The sequence below is a fragment of the Myotis yumanensis genome, unplaced genomic scaffold (genome assembly GCF_028538775.1).
Source record: "Myotis yumanensis isolate MYYU_CA2020_CCGP unplaced genomic scaffold, mMyoYum1.0.hap1 SCAF_12, whole genome shotgun sequence".
Lineage (NCBI taxonomy): Eukaryota > Metazoa > Chordata > Mammalia > Chiroptera > Vespertilionidae > Myotis > Myotis yumanensis.
In genome coordinates this window covers 61,084,963-61,105,897 of record NW_027223763.1, presented here as the reverse complement: position 1 = coordinate 61,105,897, position 20,935 = coordinate 61,084,963, and the positions used below count along the sequence as shown (strand labels likewise).

Genomic DNA, 20,935 nt, shown 5'->3' with positions numbered 1-20,935 from the left:
ACTGAAATGCCCATGAACTGATGAATACATAAACAAAATGTGGCATATCTGTACCTTGGAATATTATTTGGTCATAAAGAGGTACAAATTACCATTCATGCTACACATGAATGACCCTTGAAAATATGCTATTAAGGAAGCCAGTCACAAAAGACCCCATACCATATGCTTTCATTATAGCAAAGGTTCAGGCCAGGCAAATTTAGAGACAGAAAGTAGATTAATTGTTGCTTAGGGCTTGGGGAGAGAATAGGGTAATGGGAATTAACTCATAATAAAATGTTCTAAAATTAGATTTGTTGCTCTTTGATTAGCTGGCACAATTCTTTGAATATACTAAAACCACTGATTGTATGCTTTAAATAGGTGAATCATATGGAATGTGAATCATGTTTCAATTAATCTGTTTATAAAGAAGGAAGGTGGTGGAAGGAAAGGTGGGAGGAAGGATAAAGGAAGGAAGGCTATAAGAAAGAGAAGAGGAAGTGGGAAGAGAGAGAGGGAGGTGTTAGTGGCACAAGCGTAAGAGTAAGAAGCAGAAACCACCATCGCCTTCAGAGGGACCTTAGCTGGTGCATGAACTATGCCAAATGATCCAATGCTTCTAATTCCAGAATCATCCTATCTAATAAAAGAGAAACATGGTAATTAGCCATACCTCCGCTACTCTTCCCATTGGCTAATCAGGGCGATATGCAAATTAACTGCCAGCCAAGATGGCGGCTGGCAGCCAGGCAGCTGAAGTGAACAGGGAGGCTTGCTCGCTCCGGTGACAGAGGAAGCCAATGTTCCCCGCCTGCTGCTGCTGGCCTCTGAGCTTGCAGTTTGAAACACTGTTACAAATATAGAATCTAAAAAAAACCCCAGTAACCTGCTGTCAGCCAGCTGGGATCTCAGAGCTGGAGTTGAAACAGTGTTTCCATTATAGAACCCAAATAAAGCAGATACCTGCTTTCAGCAGCTGAGGCCTCAGAGCTGGAGCCGAGCCTCAGAGCTAAAGCCAGCCCAGAATAAAAGAAAAAGAAAAAAAGGAGAGGTTGGGAGCTTCAGTCACCCGCCAGCCTGAAAATGGCCCTCAGCCCCTCACCCAGACTGGCCAGGCACCCCACTGGGGACCCCTACCCTGAAGGGGGTGTGACCAGCTGCAAACAGCCATCAGTCCCTCACCCAGGCTGGCCAGGCACCCAAGTGGGACCCCCACCCTGATCCAGGACACCCTTCAGGGAAAAGCAGCTGGCCCCCACCTGTGCACAAGGCTTCTATCCTATATAGTAAAAGGGTAATATGCCTTCCAGCACGGGGATCAGCGGAGCCGCGAGGCCTTCCGGCAACGGGATCAGTGTGACAGGGGGCAGCGCCCAAACCCCCTGATCGGCCCTGCTCTGTGCCTGATGGGGGGAGCTCCCCAACCCCCTGATCGCCCTGCGGCTCTGTGTGTGACAGGGTGCGGCGCCCCAACCCCCCACCCCCACGGGCCCTGCTCTGTGTGTGACGGGGTAGAGCCATAACCTCCCCATCGGCCCTGCCCTGAGTGTGACAGGGTGCGGCGCACCAACCCCCTGATCTGCCCTGTTCTGTGTGTGACAGGGGCCGGTGCCCCAACTCCCCTATCGGCCCTACTCTGTGAGTGACAGGGGGCAGCGCCCCAACCCCCTGATCGGCCCTGCTCTGTGCGTGACAAGGGGTGGCGCCGCAACCTCTCCATCGACCCTGCCTTGAGTGTGACAGGGGGCGGTGCCCCAACCTCTCAATCGGCCGTACCCTGAGCGTGACTAGGGGTGGCATTGCAACCTCCCGATCCACCCTGCTCTGTGCATGACAAGGGGCGGCACTCCTACTCTTCAATCGGCCCTGCTCTGAGCCCGACCAGGGGCTGCACCTAGGGATTGGGCCTGCCCTCTGCCACCCGGGAGCAGGCCTAAGCCAGCAGGTCGTTATCTCTCGAGGGGTCCCAGACTGCGAGAGGGCACAGGCTGGGCTGAGGGAGCCCCCCCTCCTCCCCGAGTGCACAAATTTTTGTGCACCGAGCCTCTAGTCCTATATAATAAAAGCCTAATATGCTAAGTGTCTTAACTGTTCAACCAGTTGCTATGATGTGCACTGACCACCAGGGGGCAGACACTCCGACCAGTAGGTTAGTTTGCTGCTGGGGTCCAGTCGATCAGAAGTGGGCAAGACAGGCCAGACATGCTCTGGAGCCCTCCCAAATTCCCTCCCCGGCCCTGATCGTGCACCAGTGGGGTCCCTCGGCCTAGCCTGCAGAGATCGGGCTGAAACCAGCTCTCTGATATCCCCCGAGGGGTCCTGGATTGAGAGAAGGTGCAGGCCATTATAAGGGGCCCCACGGGTGCATGAATCCGTGCACCAGGCCTCTAGTCTATATAATAAAAGCCTAAGTGACCATTACGGCGGAATGACCAGAATGATGGGTTGCTATGATGCGCAATGCAGGAGCTGCCCCCGGTGGTCAGTGCACTCCCACAGGGGGAGCGCCGCTCAGCCAGAAGCCAGGCTTACGGCTGGTGAGCGCAGCCGAGGTGGTGGGAGCCTCTCCCGCCTCCATGGCAGCGCTAAGGAGCAGTGAGCCGAGTGGTGAGCCGAGCAGTAAGGAGCAAGGGATCCTGGACTGTGAGAGGGATGTCCTACTGCCAGCTTAGGCCCAAACCCCTTGGACTGCCAGCTTAGGCCCGATCCCTGGGGGGATCGGGTCTAAGCCGGCAGGTGGACATCTCCTGAGTGGTCCCATACTGTGAGAGGGCGTAGGTCGGGCTGAGGGACCCCTCTGTCCCCAGTGCATGAATTTTGTGCACCAGGCCTCTGGTTTACTATAAAAGGGATACAATCATTTTAGCACACGTTAGCCTATCCAGTCTTTCTGCTCAGCCAACCTAAATTACTTAAAATGAGTCACAGCACCCAGCCACCAATATTTCTAGAGCCATGAAAGAAAGACCTACTAGGTTGGGGTAAAAAAAAATTGATACACTCACCCATCTTAAATTGCCCAATTTCACATTCACATAACTGAATACCTATATTAATCTATCTGCTATATAGTAAACAGCCGATGTCTGCATCTCATAACAAGGAAACTACAGATGTACTGTGATTTCAGTATAAATGACATCCTCTGCCTACTTATAATGCTATGATGATTCCTTCAATTTTGTTTCTTCAAATGCGAGTTGATTCTCCCGAACAAATTAGCACTATTGTTAGAACTTGGTTCCATTACATTTCTGTCCTTTTCTGTTCATCTCTTAAAGAGGCATTTATTTCAGCTTCCCTATGCTAGTTCCAGTCTCTTCCCTGGGCTTGTGTGCAACGACTATGATCAATATGAGTACAACTAAGGAACATCAAGAGATGTCATATGAAAAAATCTGTTAAAATTTCATAATTTGGGCAATTATATTACATTAGCTGCCAAAACACCCAGGAAAACTGCACATATATTTGAAACACAAACACACATGCATGTACACACACAACTATGCCCTTCCAATAATAGCTAAGCTTTACTGGAGACACTTTAATAGAGAGCCAAGTATAAAATGATAAATTACTTTTAAAATCTGCTTCAAATTGAATACTGGAAAGCTTACCCCACAAAATGCCTTCCTGTGGGTTCTGAGCCAGATAACCTTTCAACCACCTTTGTTTGTGTGTAACCTATGAAAACCCAGGAGTTTGTGCAGAAACAGAGGATTTTATTTGGAACATGTTAAGTATCTGCATAAATTCATTTAAAAAGAGAAACAGCTTCTGATGAATGCAGTGACATTCACTTAAATCAAAGACGAACAGGTTACACCACATTAATACTAACCCAGCATGCATAATGAGTCCTTTTATATTACTTGCTTCTAAAATTAACTCCAGAAATCAACAGCACAATTTATCTTAAGACCTCTATAATAAAAAGTTTAATTTTTAAATAGCTAAATATTTTTTAATGAACCCAAGTCAGAGAAGAGAGTCAATCTTCTACCTAAATGTTTATCCATTACTGATTGTTTTATCAGGAAAACAATTCTCTATGGGGTTTTTTTTGTTTGTTTGGTTGCCTTTTGGGGGTTTATTTATTTATTTTTTTTGGTGCTAAAGAAGGCAGAGGAGAAGGATAAATAGCTAAAAAAACAAAACAAAAAAACACAAAAAAACAAAAGAAATATAAACTAAAAGGGAGGAAGCACTCATCTGTACTTTTTATTTTATTGACTTCAGAGAGGAAGGGAGAGGAGAGAGAGATAGAAACATCAATGATGAGAGAGAATCATTAATTGGTTGCCTCCTGCATACCCTCTACTGGGGATTGAGCCAGCAACCCTGGCATATGCCCTTGACCAGAATTCAAAACCGGGACTCTTCAGTCCGCAGGCCAATGCTCTATGCACTGAGCCAAACCATCTAGGGCTCATGTGTATATTTTAGCATTAGAATCAACAAGTCCTCAATGAAGGCCCCCAGATTTTTTGACCAACTTTAGATTTGCAAGTTTCAAGTAATTAACAATATTTTTACAAACCAACAAAACACATAGTAGCCTAGCACTTAGTATATGTCCAATAAATAATTATTAAACCAATGCAAGTGTTATCTCCAATAATCTCACAGAAATTCCTAAAAAAAAAAAAAAAAAAAAAAAACAGTGACAAAAAAAAATGCGTTACTGAATTTGATTTCAAATCCCTAACTCACAAAGTATCTCATTCAAATCTATTACCCAGTGGCATTTCCCATCTAGCCTTAGATGTGATGTCTTATTCAACCCTAAATTTTTTTCTGATGTCTGCCACTTCTCTAATACCTTTTGTTCTACCAGCCTGTTAGCTTTCAACAAGTTTCACAGTTTTAAATTAGTACATCAATCAACAAGAAATCTTTCTTCAGTAAATTTAAAAAAGGGCAGTGCTTATCACAAAAATAGCTGAATTACAATCCATAAATGTAACCATGTTGATAAGGAGCCACTATACCTTTTTTTCACATTTCTACTTGAAATTCATACTGTGCTCATTTAGAAGACTATTTCACAAGTTTCCACAAGCAGAAAAAGAAAAGGTGGACGGACATACTTTCACTGGAAAGTACAGGTAACTTTCAGCTTCGTGAGTAATTGAAATTGCCCTAATACAGAGGAAGTGGTCTCTAACAACAACAACAAAAATCTTAGTTTTTGTATTATATTAGCCCCTACCTGGCAGGGACTTTTAAGATAATTGAAAACAAGCTTTTCTGGAAAATGGGCCTCACCGTCACCATCTACAAAGCAGAAGTGGGACGCTGACTTGGTTGTCTCCTAAGCCTTTGGGGACTTGGGGGACTTGTTTGGGATGTGAATACATGGACAGCTTTCTGGACTCTCAGTCCTGGGTATTCTAACAGCCAAACTGAAAATCATTCATCAACAAAAAGAAGAGGAATGCATGGTGCAGTCTTGGAAGCAATGATTCTCCGTGGGGAGGCGGGCCCTCTAGACCAGAAGATGGATGTCAGAGGTGGAATCTTTTAAAATATACTTTATTGATTTTTTACAGAGAGGAAGGGAGAGGGATAGAGAGTCAGAAACATCAATGGGAGAGAAACATCCATCAGCTGCCTTCTGCACGCCCCCTACTAGGGATGTGCCCGCAACCAAGGTACATGCCCCTGACTGGAATCGAACCTGGAACCCTTCAGTCCGCAGGCCGACACTCTATCCACTGAGCCAAACCGATCAGGGCAAAGAGGTGGAATCTTTTAAACCATTTTTGTCTGTTCATCTTAACTCCAGTTGAAAATATTCACATTAGTGAACCACTATTCATAACCCTGAAGGGGGTTAGGGCAGAAGAAAAGGTTGAAAAGCATGGCTAACAAAGGACAAGTCTTACAGATTTCCTTTACAGCTCTTCATATGCTGATGGTGAAAACCCAAGCAGACTTAGAAACCCCAACTCTACGAATATCACTACCCTTTGTGGAGGGAGGTATGAAGAGCTATATATGCTATTAGGGATCAGACAATATAGAAGAGCTAGATTAAGGAAGTACCTAATTTTTGACTGAGAATAGCACTTATTTGAGTATAAATTCTAACAACCATAATCAGAAACTAGACATAACCCTAAAGTAGGAAAAAATATAAACATATCAATATTTGAAGAGGTATAGATGAAATAGCCAAGTGAATGTGAAAGTTGCTTAACTAAAGCTATTTATTTCAGCTGAAATATTACAAGAAAGAGAGCTGAAAATGAAAGTAATTATCATGCGGTGATGTAAATTAGAAATTACTTAATAACAACAACTACAATAATAATAATAATCTACACTAATAAAAGAGAAACATGGTAATTAGCGTACGACTGCTACCCTTCCCATAGGCTAATCAGCATATCCTTATGCAAATTAACTGTCAGCCAAGATGGCGGCCGGCAGCCATGCACTGAAGCGAACAGGGAGGCTTGCTTGCTCCAGTGACTGTGGACTCCAACGTTCCCCGCCTGACTTGCTGGCCTCTCAGCTGCAACTCTAAGCAACTATGTACTATGTTGCAAATATAGAAGCTAAACAAAACCCCAGAAACCAGCTTTCAGTCAGCCGGGCTTCAGCCAGCCGGACCGCAACATTGTATCAAATACAGAAGGTAAAGGCCAGAAACCTGCTTTCAGCAGCGAGGCCTCAGAGCTAAAGCTGGCCCAGAATAGAAAAAAAGAAAAAGAAAAAAAGGAGCGGTTGGGAGCTTTAGTCACCCGCCAGCTGGAAAACGGCCCTCAGCCCCTCAGCCAGACTGGCCAGGCACCCCAGTGGGGACCCCCACCCTGATCCAGGACACCCTTCAGGGCAAACCAGCTGGCCCCCACCTGTGCACCAGGCCTCTATCCTATATAGTAAAAGGGTAATATGCCTCCCAGCACCGAGATCAGCGGAGCCTCGAGGCTCCCGGAACCCACCAGGATCAGCATGACAGGGGGCAGCGCCCAAACCCCGATTGCCCTGAGGCTCTTTGAGTGACAGGGGGCGGGGTCACAACCTCCCTATCTGCCCTGCTCTGTGCCTGATAGGGGGGAGCTCCCCAATACCCTGATCGCCCTGCGGCTCTGTTTGTGACAGGGGGCAGCGCACCAACCCCCTGATCACCCTGCGGCTCTGTGTTTGACAGGGTGCGGCACCCCAACCCCCTGATTGGCCCTGCTCTGTGTGTGACAGGGTGCAGCGCCCCAACCGCCCCCCCCCCCCATGGGCCCTGCTCTGTGTGTGACAGGGTAGAGCCATAACCTCTCCATCGGCCCTGCCCTGAGTATGACAGTGGCGGTGCCCCAACCCCCTGATCGGCCTTGCTCTGTGGGTGATAGAGGGTGGCGCCCCAACCCCCCTCCACGGGCCTTGCTCTGTGTGTGACAGGGTAGAGCCATAACCTCCCCATTGGCCCTGCCCTGAGTGTGACAGGGTGCAGCACCCCAACCCCCTGATCCGCCCTGCTCTGTGTGTGACAGGGGGCGGTGCCCCAACTCCCCTAGCGGCCCTACTCTGTGAGTGACAGGGGGGAGCTCCTCAACCCCCTGATCGGGCCTGCTCTGTGCGTGACAGGGGGGAGCTCCCCAACCCCCTGATCGACCCTGCTCTGTGTGTGACAGGGTACGGAGCCCCAACCCCCCTGATGGGCCCTGCTCTGTGACAGGGGCAGCGCCCCAACCCCCTGATTGGCCCTGCTCTGTGCATGACAGGGGGTGGCGCCACAACCTCCCCATCCACCCTGCCTTGAGTGTGACGGGGAGCGGTGCCCCAACCTCCCAATTGGCCCTACCCTGAGCGTGAATGAGGGTGGCATCGCAACCTCCCGATCCGTCCTGCTCTGTGCATGACACGGGGCGGTGCCCCAACTCCCCAATCAGCCCTGCTCTGAGCCTGACCAGGGGCTGCACCTAGGGATTGGGTGTGCCCTCTGCCACCTGGGAGCAGGCCTAAGCCAGCAGTCGTTATCTCCCGAGGGGTTACAGACTGCGAGAGGGCACAGGCCAGGCTGGGGGACTCCCACCCACCCCCCCCCCCCCCCCCAGTGTACAAATTTTTGTGCACCGGGCCTCTAGTAATAATAATAATAATAATAAAAGGTATCTTCCCACAGCTATTGGTAGGAGTTTTCACACCAAATTTACATGTAGCTTCCCCCCCCTTTTTGTTTTTTACTTTTTCTTCTCTCCCTCCCTCCCTTCTATAAGCTATGGGTATTACTAGTAGCCATAGTGCAGTCTGAAGTCCCATCTTTTTTTCCCACCCAGTCTCAGTCCATTCTCAGAACACACTCCATCACCTGTTTTCCAGAACTCAGACTGAGCAGTGGTCTCGTCATTATCAACCAGGCCTAACAGTTACAGCGGCAGAGGCCTCCCTAAACCTCCCTCATCTCTGGCCTAACCAGGCTCATACCCTGGCCCCACTTCGCCTGACCTTTATAATCGTCTTAGGCTCTGGGCCAGCATCGCCGCCAGCCTTGGGGCCCAATCCTATAAGGAAAATACTAGGGGCTCATCCAGGGGCTGCACTGGGAAACCTGGGGACACCCCTGCCCTCTGACCCTCGCTGTAGCGCCCTCACACCAACCTCCCCACCCCACTCCGCGACTCGACCCCGCCACCCACCGCTGGCCTCTGAAGTCCCATCTTTTTTAATTTTATGAGTCATAAAACACTTTTTCTTAAGTCTTCCCATTTGTGATAACAGCAGGACAAGGCAGCCAAGCTGCCTGGGGACATGGGAAATCCTGCCTTACTTAGATTTGGGTTTACAGGAGCCTGTCCTTCAGTCCCACTGACATGGTGGCTCCTATTCAATTCAATAGACAGTGATTCTCACTGGTATCTAATCTCCATATAATCTCAATCTAGAAGAGAAAGAAAACCTATTTTAATGCCCGAGGAGCCCAAGTTCTTGCCATTTGGCCTCGAGGACAGATTCTGCGTAATGTTACACATAACTTCTTCTACTACAGTGTCTGCCTTACACTCTAAAGGCATTTGTGCATGTGGGTGCATTTGAATTAGTAGCACTAAATGTGAAGTCAGACACTTAATTCCAGACAACCCAATAATTTGAAGTTGTCTATATTACATAGATACTAGAAAAGGTTGTGTAGTTTTAATTTAGTCTAAACACTGTGATAATGTCACACTATGCGTTAACCCTTAAAAGACAGTAATACTTTCCTCAGCCAGTTCTCTGGTGCTAACCTACACTTCATTTCACATGAATAAATAATTTTTTTTTCACATGGCACCTCAACTTTCTATCACAAAGATCTTTGGTTGCACAAGCAATATAGATCTTAGTCTGTACAGGCCCTGCTTGGATTTAAAGTCCAAGACGGTATCCTAACTTGGCAAAGTGGTTCCTACGGTGGCACAGATCTTCTGGAGTAAGCCGGGGACACAGGCATGCAGCCATACACCCAGTCACCTGAAGGAGACTCCATTGGCACCACAGGCATCTCCCATCTTCTTCAAAGAGATTTAAAGTCACTATCTGTGATGTCTAACACCACTACCGTCTAAGTTCATTACAGATTAAACAGGTAATGAATATAAATTCTTATCTTTCATAGACAACATATCTATAATTACATATACATCCGTCAGGTACGAATCTCCTAAGGGGAAAGGAGATACAAATCAAGTTGTAAAGCTCAGCAGGAAGGAGAGCAGTGAGAGAGCAGACGGGCCTACCTGTTCGGGCAGGTGAAGAACCGTGTGCTCGCCAGTGCTGAAGTGTGACAGAGATTGATAGGCAGCCTTTGCTACAACCGAGTCCTGGGTAGGAAAAAGGTAAGACAAAGAAAAGAAATAACGTATAATAAACAACGTATAATAAACAACTCCCTCTCCACCCTCAAAGTTCTATGGTCAGTGCTCCAGGAACGGTATCAATTTGCTTAATCCATCCCAATTGGAAATGGAGAGAAAAGCATTGGGTAGAGGGATCAGAAGCACTAGGATTTGTACCCTAGTTTGGACATTAAACATAAAGTAATGCATAATCTCAGGCCCCCACGACGTAGTAGGGCTTAGTGGAAGGGGGCTCAGGGGCTAGAGTCTGATAGGCCTAGAACTGGATTCTGAGGCTCCAGCTCCCAGCAGGGAAAGCTAGCCTTTGGGAATCTAAGCTTTTTCACTTATGATTCGGATACATCACCCACACCCTCGTCTCTATATTCCTTATTGGAAACAATATTTAAACAAATGGACTGGGTGGTTGCTTGTTTGGTATGCTTGCTGAGGGGGGAGTGACAAAGCAGGAAAGGGAAGGACCATTAAAAACATGAGACAATGGCAACTGTCCTTCTTTCAACAAATGTCAGCTTCACAAAGTAGTACGTGCACTTCATGGTGAAAACGTCTTAATGAGAGCAAATCGAGAATACTTTTTAAAGTCTAAACTTATGAACAGTTGCGATTCTTTTAAAATCAAGGAGCTATCATTTCAAGGGTGTCCCCCTTTTTATTCTAAGAACCTTATTTGGTATCTCCTTCCCCAGCCTGGCTCTGTGTCAGGGACACCCCTTGTGATAGTACCTTGTTCTGAGTGTGAGTCCAGAGGAAGCTGAGGACTTGAACTTTGAAATTCTGAAAAAGTCAAAATAAACAGAGTAAAACTTTAGGACAAAGATAAAACCAAGAATAAACATCTAAAGTAGCAAATAGTGGAAATTAAATCACCTTAAAAGTTATACCTCTACTAATTGACTTAACCTGTATTTACCTACCATTCATAAAATGAAAATACTTGGAAACAGAATTATCACTTAGATACATGGATATTTTAAATACAATGGGATTTTAAGATTATTAAATTTAGAAACCTAACCATTTCCTACTGTCTTATCACATGATCGAAAACATGAAAGGGACTAATATTGGAATATGATAGAGGGGTGTTTTATCAAAATCCATGACTCAAACTAAAAGTCTGCCAAGAAGTAAAAATCAATTGCTGCTCTTTGAAAGAAAAAGAAAAAAGATGAACATGGAAGGGAATATGGCCACAAAAGAGGAGGCATAAATGAATTCAACACCTTCTCTATTTCACTCATAGAAGAGATAACTGAAGGAAATGTTAAGCAGGAATCTATGAATCTTACAGCAAAGCATCTTTCACCAGGTTTTTCAATTCATTAGGATGACAAACACAGAGTCGTCATAAAATTATTTTCCTCTTCTAAGATGGGTTGGTTGTATAATCATCCTCATGGAAGAGGATAGATGAAGGTGACAGATGTATGTAGAAAATGTGAACTAACATGTAAAAACCAAATCTCTATGGCAAAGCTAGGAGCAAACTGACAATATGTCTATAGTAATGAAAGATTCTTTGTACATTTTTTAGAACTTAAAACACCAACAAAAGGAATTTAAACTGTTGGTCTGATGAATTCTATTATTTTCAAAACACTTTAACATGCTGACTTTTTATTTTTATTTTTTTAAAATATATTTTATTGATTTTTTACAGAGAGGAAGGGAGATGGATAGAGAGTTAGAAACATCAATGAGAGAGAAACATTGATCAGCTGCCTCCTGCACACTCCCTACTGGGTATGTGCCCGCAACCAAGGTACATGCCCTTGACCGGAATCGAACCTGGGACTCTTGAGTCCGCAGGCCGACGCTCTATCCACTGAGCCAAACCGGTTAGGGCCATGCTGACTTTTTAAAATCTTGACTATACCCTCATAATAAAAACTTGGTGTCCTTTATGTAAACGAGTCTTAAAGGCTCAGAATTGATAACAGTAGATATTTTCCCTACTCCTGAGGGTCCATACAGATATCAACATGTTCTCAGAACAAAACATGCTAAGGGATTTGGGGCAAAGAATTACAAATATTTTATCCAAAAGTTATTAAAAAGCACACGTCTTTCCAGTGTAGAAACAGACAATGTCTTGAGCTCCACACGCATACCTCGTATTCAGTTGTGTTGACGGTTAGGGAAGGAACCAGAGAAAAGAGTTCACTGAGGGTCTTCAAAATGAGAGGTCTGGTGTCACAGCTCAGCTTCGGGGAGAGAGCGTTCCAAGTGGAGCGAATACAAACAACCTGTGAAGCAAATCAAGAGTGAATGCCCAACGAGATTTCACTTCCTAAGAAGCCATTAGTAAAGAGCACTATCTTTTTCAAAATTTTTTTTTATTTTTTAATTACAGTTGACATTCAATATTATATTAGCTTCAGGTGTACAACATAGTGGTTAGACGTTTATGTAACTTAGAGGTGATTCCCTCAGTAAGTCTAGTACCCTCTGGTACCATACATAGTTATTACAACATTATTGACTCTACTAGGCTGCACTTTACATCACCATGACAAGAGTACTATCTTTTATTATAAGGAGACTCAAGAAAAGAATAAGAACATCCCTAGAAGTTAAGATTTCATAAGGTACTGCCCTCAAAAGAAATAATTTAAACCAATGTAATATAAACTGTTGTGGAAGAAGACCCAGCCTGCCTCATACAATTGCTTTCTTGCAAGGGAAAAAAATCTCTTTCTTTTTCTCTCCGCCCCCCGCCCCCCTTCTCTTTCTCAGGCACACACTTGAAATTAAATTCCAGATTAGCTACCTTCATTGCTGAGAAGCAGTCTCTGAAACACAGAAGGGTAAGCTAATGCTAGGACATTTCTGAGGCCAGGTGTCCACAGTCCTGGCAGTTTCTCAGCACTGCCGAAACCACAGCACCACCCGGAAAATGGGGAGGCTACTATAAATAAATTGAACACTCTCAAATCATCTTACAAGCTTTTAAAGAAGGTAGGAGAATACTTATATTATTTAAAATAATAATTTAAGACTTTGTTTTAAAAGTCATCTCATATTTTTTCGGAGGCTAAGAGATCAAGTAAAAACTAAAGCCTAAGAAAAATGTTTAAGCCCAATTTCCTTAAAGCAAGTGTTCTCAGTTCATTTTAATATCTGGTTTTACGGATATTCACATGTCTTTGTAAATTTAATTCCAACTACAACAGATGAGTTCTTCACTTATAGATATTTTATTAAATTTTTAAAACCCAGGCAAGAACAGTGCCAACACAGATCAATTAGATAGAGTTGAACAAGGATTAATCTTTCTAAAACACTCCAACCTCTTCTCTTAAGCTTGAATTAACACACACAATTTATCTCCATCTACACATATAAATTATTTAAAAAAGCTACAGGAGGTAGTCAGTGGAAAGATGTCAAAGATAAATGAAAAATATAGACTTAAGAACACAGATTAAGGAGAGGTTCAAAGAGAAGACAGAGGAAAGTATCACAGAAAACTTAGATTTAGTGCTTTTGCTCTTTTTTCTACTTTCTATGAAACAGTAAAAAAAAATGTGCTTTGACTTGAGATTGACTACAAATTTGGATTCCAGTAACATATACTAAGTTAAGAGCAGTGCTCCGTGCAAGGCATGACAGTAGGCATATTTATACAAAGAAGTAGCTCTAATATTACAAATAAGCAGTATTTGAAATTTAAAAACACACACAATTCCTTAAAAGCTTTCAATTCAACATTGAATCTATAACCAGAGTAGTTAGTATACAGCACTAAGAGGAACAATAAAATAGAAAACATAACCTAAACCTTCACAGAACTTAGCACCTATTAAAAAGAAAGAGAAGTGCATGTAATTCTCAATTATCAGAAAACAAAAGGTATATGATTAGATTTTGAACCTTGTTCAACAGAAAGTAGTTTCAAGAGGAATCTAAGGAAGAAAGATATCAGTAGATGGGAGTCATCAGAGCATCGAGGCAGTATAGAGATGGGACTTGAAGAAGGAATGGACAATCCTTCTTCAGCAGAAAACCCACTGGGAAATGGAAAGCTTAAGTCAGAATCCATCCCCAGAACGCATGTTGTAGGCACAAAAAGCATGTGTAACAGCGAGGAAAGGCTCGGGGGTCAGAGAGTACCTGGAATGTCAAAGCAGTCTGTACTAGAATCAAAAAGAAAAGGCAGCCTCTACAGATATCTGAATTGGGGAATAAATAAAGTTAAAATGCTACTTTTGAACGATTCATCGGGTAGTGCCAAAGTCAGAGCAGGCATCCACCCCTCTCTCTCGAATTCCCATCTCTCACTAGTCCCTAACACATAAGGAGCCTCAAAGTTTTTTTAAAAATCATATGCATAATATACTCACTAACTGTCTGTGCTTTCTCCTCACTTTAAATGCCTATCCAGTTCCAATCTATGTTGTTTCAAGACCCACTTCAAAATCCACTTCCACAATTAAGTTTCTCTTACAATTCAGGCTCTCATTTTATTACTTTCTTTCCTCCAATTTCTAACACTTAAAACTCTGTCACCCAACTTAGCATTTAATTATATACTGTCTAGTATTGTTCACTATTTTCGAGAATGTAAATTGTCTCCTCAACTAGATAGTAAACTCTTCAAAAACAATGACCCTGTCTTATAGGTCTTATTTCCTAGTACTAAGCACAGTGGTAAGTAAATAACATTATCAGTACTTAACTACTGATAGCACTGGACCCTGAGGCCTGGTAAAGCTAAAGTGAAGATTAAAACAAATAAAAAAACTTGGATAATGAATTGGAAAGTGGGATATTTTTGGCCCAGAGACATGAATAAAATGTAACATTAAAAAAGAAGGGAAGTGGTCATGCATGGCCATTCTTAGTTAGCCTAACAATTTGCCTGGTTAATTCCAATAACAAACTAGACTCTGGCATACTAACTAGTTATGTGACCCCCAAGCACTATGGAAAACAGTATGGAGTTTCCTCAAAAATTAAAAATGGAACTGCTATTTGACCCAGTGATCCCACTTCTAGGAATATATCCTAAGAAACCCAAAACACCAATCAGAAAGGATATATGCACTCCTATGTTCATAGCAGCGTTGTTTACAATAGCTAACATCTGGAAATAGCCCCAGTGCCGATCAGTAGATGAGTGGATAAAAAAGCAGTGGTGCATTTACATCATGACATACTATGCAGCTGTAACAAAGAAGGATCTCTTACCCTTTGAGACAGTATGGAGGGACCCAGAGAGTATCATGCTAAGCAAAATAAGCCAGTCAGAGAAAGATATGTATCAGATGGTCTCACTCATATGTGGAATTTTATGAACAAAATAAACTGATGAACAAAATAGATCCAGAGACATACAAGCATAGAACAGACTGGAGAACCTTAGAGGGAAGGCGGGGTGGGAGATATTAACCAGGGAACTTACAGACTTATATGAGTAGCACTGACACAGACAATTTGGTGAAGGCCTGGGAGGGGGGTGTGAGGTGAAGGGGGAAAGTGAGGAGCATCTGTAACACTTTCAACAATAAAGATGAGTTTTATTTAAAAAAGGGGAAAACTAGAAAAGGGAGCATATTTACAGGAGACGGGGTCTGAAAAGTTCTATTTGATATATGTTCTGCACATTACCCAATAACTTGTTTGTTTTTTTAAAAAAACTGATTGACTTCTGTTCCAGCAATATGATGGGCCACACTTGCAATGACTGATAAAGTTCTATACATATATGGCTTCGCTGAAAAGAAAAAAAAAAATGGGGGTATTACCCAGGGCTATAAACAAAGAGGAAAACACCTGTACTGAGGTATTATAAGGAAGTTACCAGTTTCTATTAACCTAATAGCTTGTGTTCAAATGCCCACACGGAGAGGATAGGGCCTTTAGCCTTCATAAGGCAGGAGTTGGAACGGAGACCCTCACATAAAGCCAGCACTCTTGAATGGCAATACCCTCGGTGAAATGGTTGAACTAGAAACCACTGAGCTGAGAAATTAATATAAAAAATGGCAGTGAGTTGGGGCCACCTGAACCACTCCCGAAGGGTACGCCCATAACACATAACCCAAATTTATGCACACAGAAACATAAACTAAACCCCTCTAAAAATGAGGTCATGACAAAAGAAAAAGTTCAAAACATAGAATGATGCATGAGTCCAATCTGAGTGAGAATCAGCACAGACAACTAGCAGGATAGACATCCACGACCTTCAGATGACAGAACAAGTAGAAAGCAGCACAAAAGCACTTAAAAGAATTAGAGATGAAAACACATTTAATTCCCAGTAAAATAACAGGGCATGATGGAGAAAAGGCAAATCTGGGAAAGAATCAAATGGAATCTCTACAAGTAAAAAATATAGTCACTGAAACTATGAATCCAATGAATAGGAAGTATCCTAAGTACATACCAGAGAGATTAGAATTCTAAAATATAAAAAAGGAAGTTCAAAGTCATATACCTTTGAATGAGGTGTCTTTCTTATGTTCACCCAGAGTTCCTAGGAGAGTTTAATTGGTTGGTTCCAGGGCTGGGATAGGGAAAATAACACGTCTGGAGCAAATCCTGGTGCCAAAAAGTAAGGCAGTGTGCACAGAATGAGGTGAACTTGTTGAAAGGGCACAGAAACCAATGTGAGAGTTCCCAATGGCCAAATTCATATCCACGAGCCTACACTAGTATAAATAATTCAATGAGTGAATGAATAAAAGAGAAGTAACAGTTCTTCCTTACAGAAGAATTCCAATTAATAAATGTAGAAGCAATGAAAGAAATAAAAAATCACCATTAGACAGACACCAGAGGAATAACTGTTGTAGGCAAAATGTGCTGATGAATGTTGAAATTAGTGGGCAAAAGTTTGAGGACAAGCAGGATGACAACTAGATAGTCTCGAAATCTCTCCTGTGAGACATTTATTATTTACAAAAGAAAAAATAGTAATATGCTATGGAAAAACTCAGGATACATCACCTTAACCAACTAAGTAAGGTTAACATCACCAGTAATAAAACTTACCAACATCACGCACCCCTGATAAGGCATACTGAGAAAGGCATATTATTTCTGTAATATTCTAAAATACGACATCTAGTCATGAGGAAACATCTGTATTCCCAAACCAAAGGACATTTTACAAAATAACTAACAGGACTCTTCAAAAGCGTCCAGGTCGTGAAAGCAAAGGAAACGGAGAAACTGGTGTAGATTGGAAGACTGAGTAAACATGACAACTGGGGTCATGGCACAGTGAAAAGTCATTAGTGGGAAAACTGATGAAATCTGAATACAGTCCACAGTCTAGTCAATTGCACTGTACCAATGTTTACTTCTTATTTTTGGTAACTGTGCTATAATGATTAAAGCAAGGTGTAAACATTAGGGAAAATGGATGAAAAATATATACGAGAAGTCTATGCTATTTTTATTTCTTTTAAAAAAAAATAACAGCTTTTTTTTAAAGATATAAATCACAGACCATACTATTTACATATTTAAAGTAGAATCCAATGGTTTTTAATATATATATATATTTTTATTGATTTCAGAGAGGAAGAGAGAGGGAGAGAGAGACAGAAACATCAATGATGAGAGAGAATCACTGATTGGCCATCTCCTGCACGCTCCACAGTGGGGATCGCGCCTGACCGGGAATAGAACCACGACCTCCTGGTTCATAGGTCAATGCTCAACCACTGGACCATACTGGGTGGGCCAATTCAATGGCTTTGGTGTACTCACAAAGTTGTTGCAGTCCTCACAATCAATTTTAGGATATTTTCGTCACCCCAAAGGGAAGCCCATAATCATTTGTTCTTCCCCGTTTCCTCCCATGCTTCCATAACTCTACTTTTTGTCTCTGTAAATATGAGTTTTCTAGACCTTTTCTATAAATAAAGTCATAGAACATGTGGTCTTTTATCAGCTTTTTTCAATTAACATAATACTTTTAAGGTTCCTTCATGTCATCCCATGTATCTGTACTTACTCTTTCTTATTGCCAAATAATTTTCCATTCTACATCACTCTGTACTGTATTTTGAAACTTTTCTGTAAGTTATTTTGAAATAAAAGGTTAAACACTAGGAATAGAAAAATGTATTACTTAAAGAAATCATGGCTGAAAATTTTCAGAATCAATAAAGGACATTAATTCTCTAAGTCCTAAGTAGGACAGGTAAAAATAAGTTTATATCTATATACATTATAATGTGACTGTTTACCACCAAAGGCAAAAAAACAATCTTCAGAGCTAAATGGAAGAAAATAAAGACTATATACAAAGAAACAATTTATAGAAACAACAGAGTTTTCAAAATTAACAAGATCATGCAGTACTATCCTAAAAGTGCAGAGGAAATTACTGGCCTATGACACTAAATCCATCATCCAACAGTAAGGGCAAAACAAGCAAAAATAAATAAATAAAATGGGAGGAACAATACCTAGGTATTGTGCACATATAGCCTATGAATATTTATGCGCACATGACTCTGAACATCTTGCTTTGTTTGTCTATGAGGTTTTGGAGAATTTATCCCATTCTAAGTGCTTACATTATGCATATTTTGTTTCTATTTTTGTTTCTCCGGGGAATGACACTTCTCCCATGTTATTCCTTCCCAAGAATTTTAGCAACGCTAAACAGCACAGATTACAAAGGCGCTATGCAGTATGGTACCCTGGAAAGTGCATGATTGGAGTCAGAAACCCCAGCCTCTCCCATCTGGTGGCTGTGTGACTATGGCAAAGTCATTAATCTCCTTCAGTCTGTTTCCCCAGCTCCATAAAGGAAATACTACTAGTAACACCTGCTCTGTGTATAGCACCAGGTTAACAGAAAAGGCCACACTGAGGCAATTGTATGCAAATGTGCTTTATACACTGTAAAAGAGGGTGACTGCTGTTACAACCAATGGGAAAAATAATGAATCCCCAAAGAATCCGAGCCCTTGCTTCGAATGCTTGTTCTGTAAGAATGACTTTGCGCCTCCGCAGAGGAACAAATAGCTATCTTCTAATTTTACTTCCAAAAGCTATTTCTAGCAATTCCGGAGAGCAGCCTACTCTCTTTTGTTCTGATGCTTTACTCCAACCGAAAGAAAAGCTTTATAAAAACCTTTAGGCTATGAAAACCGCCTTATTTGCCCTTTGCATAATGAAGGTAAAAGAAACTGACTTTACTATTAAAGGACTCCAGTCATCATGATGTGGTGAAGTCCTCGTACGCTAATTCAGGCACACAATTCACCATACAGGAAGCTTCTGTTACCAAAACAGGGGATAAGAGGGAGAGTAAGGAGACACAATCAATGGGGCAGGAACAATGGGAAAAATAACATTCTTTCTCATCCCAATAACATGGGGCTAAAGGTTATAAGTGTAAAAAATGACTAACAGGTTTATGTAAGCAATTTCACAGTCTTTTAATGTCTGAGACGAGTTTATTATCAAGGCAATGCTGTAGAAAATACCAGGAATAAGTACTGAGTTTGCCTTTTAAGTCCCTTTTAGTCTAATGGACAGTAATTCTGATGATTTTCTATTAGAGTCGCTCAACCTCTGTCCTAAAGGCACATATCTAAATCCCAAACTGTGCGCCTCAGTCCATCAAAAACATTTGTACTTGATGCAGTAAAGCTACTTCACATCCACAATCCCTAATATCTAAAGTAGGTGCATCAGAGACCTTTCAAATTAGCCTGTATTTCTGAAAACCTGTTTGGCAGTTTGTAGTGCAGACTTGTAATTCTATTCTCTGAACAGAAGAGGCTTAGAACCGAGTAAATGACACAAGTAAAAACAGAAGAAGCATTTATCTCACAGATTGATCTAGCAAGCCTCCCAGTGGCCTGGGATGTTAGGTTTCTCTCCTCCTCATGTGAGAAGTTGCAGCTTCCCTGAGATACCTCCCGTCAGGGAACAGTATCTCCCAATGCAAACTCCATTGATTTCTCTGCAGGAACAGAAAAAATGACACAAAGACTCCTGCAGCGACGTGCACTTTTTTGGTTTTGCTACATTCTGTCTGGATTAATGATCTATTTCATGGTGAACATTCTTCTGGCATGAACTAGCAAGTGCGCAGTAAGAATTGTCAGAAATATTCTTTCGCCAAGAGAATGATTAGTGCTTTATTCTGCCCCGATCTCCTTCTCCTAGTCACATAAATGGAGGGCAAATGCCAAGGTAGTAAGGAAAAATATTAGAAATTCAATCAAAATAGCTTAAAACCCCCAAAACCAAACTGCCAGAAAGTTGTTCAGCAGCTACAAAATTAAAAGCCAAGCAAACTGGGTATCCATCAGCAACAAGCATAAAATACCATCCATTTATTTTTTAAAAGGGCTAAAGGGACTATTATGACTGTATTGCAGAAAGAGACTGAGAAATACAGTTTAGTGCCATTTCATATCGAAAAATCAACATGCTGTGTATCAAAAATAATTGATGAATTAAGCAGTCACTTCAGAGGCTCTGAGAACACTTTAAGAGCAATTTTAAATTGCAGAGAGGAAGCTTTTAGGGATACCTATCAAGTTCATTCCACTTTAAAATACGGAGTTTGATGAATACATTTCTAAGGAACTAATGTTGACAGTTACTGGAACTTAACCTGATTTCATGCTCACTGAAAATGATTCTTCCACTCCCGTCCATTCAATGTATCTACAGATTTTTGAATAAGAGAACTAATGAATTCTTTGTGGATAACAAAAGTGAAGATCAGTCTTTGGGGCCTGAAAGGCTTATACAGCCCCCTAATAACAAGGAGAAAATATACCTGTGGCCCCTTCACAAAGAAACAAACAAGCTCCTGATGAAGAAAAGAAAAACTAAAGGCTAAACCTATAACCTACAAGTTCAAAAGGAAAATATAAATTCTGCCGACCTTCTTTAGGAATTACTTTGCTTTTTTAGGGCTAAAAGCCAGTGAATTATTATAAAAACTAGAGGCCCAGTGCATGAAATTCGTGTGGGGGGTGGAGGAGGTCCCTCAGCCCAACCTGTACCCTCTCCAATCTGGGAGCCCTCAGGGGATGTCCTACTGATGGCTTAGGCCTGCTCCCTGTGGTTCTCTGCTCTCTGCGGACCTGCCTGCTCAATGCCACCACAGGTCCTGG

The 20,935-nt window shown here is 42.2% G+C and overlaps 1 protein-coding gene and 2 non-coding genes across 5 annotated transcripts in view; all 3 read right to left on the bottom strand.

Annotated features, from left to right (window-relative positions):
• Nucleotides 1–20,935, bottom strand: part of FOCAD (focadhesin) — a 279,727-nt gene that overhangs the window by 102,657 nt on the left and 156,135 nt on the right. For all 3 annotated transcript variants that reach the window (XM_070431752.1, XM_070431754.1, XM_070431753.1), the window contains 3 exons: nucleotides 11,942–12,076; nucleotides 10,554–10,604; nucleotides 9,708–9,791 (listed from right to left, as the gene is read on the bottom strand). In XM_070431752.1, the coding sequence (XP_070287853.1) occupies nucleotides 9,708–9,791; nucleotides 10,554–10,604; nucleotides 11,942–12,076 (270 nt within the window). The remainder of the gene's footprint in view (nucleotides 1–9,707; nucleotides 9,792–10,553; nucleotides 10,605–11,941; nucleotides 12,077–20,935) is intronic.
• LOC139021322 (small Cajal body-specific RNA 18) lies at nucleotides 8,265–8,347 on the bottom strand. Its single transcript, XR_011473444.1, has one exon. It is a non-coding gene; the product is annotated as a small Cajal body-specific RNA 18 (non-coding RNA).
• Nucleotides 8,403–8,545, bottom strand: LOC139021337 (small Cajal body-specific RNA 17). The gene has a single exon (XR_011473458.1). It is a non-coding gene; the product is annotated as a small Cajal body-specific RNA 17 (non-coding RNA).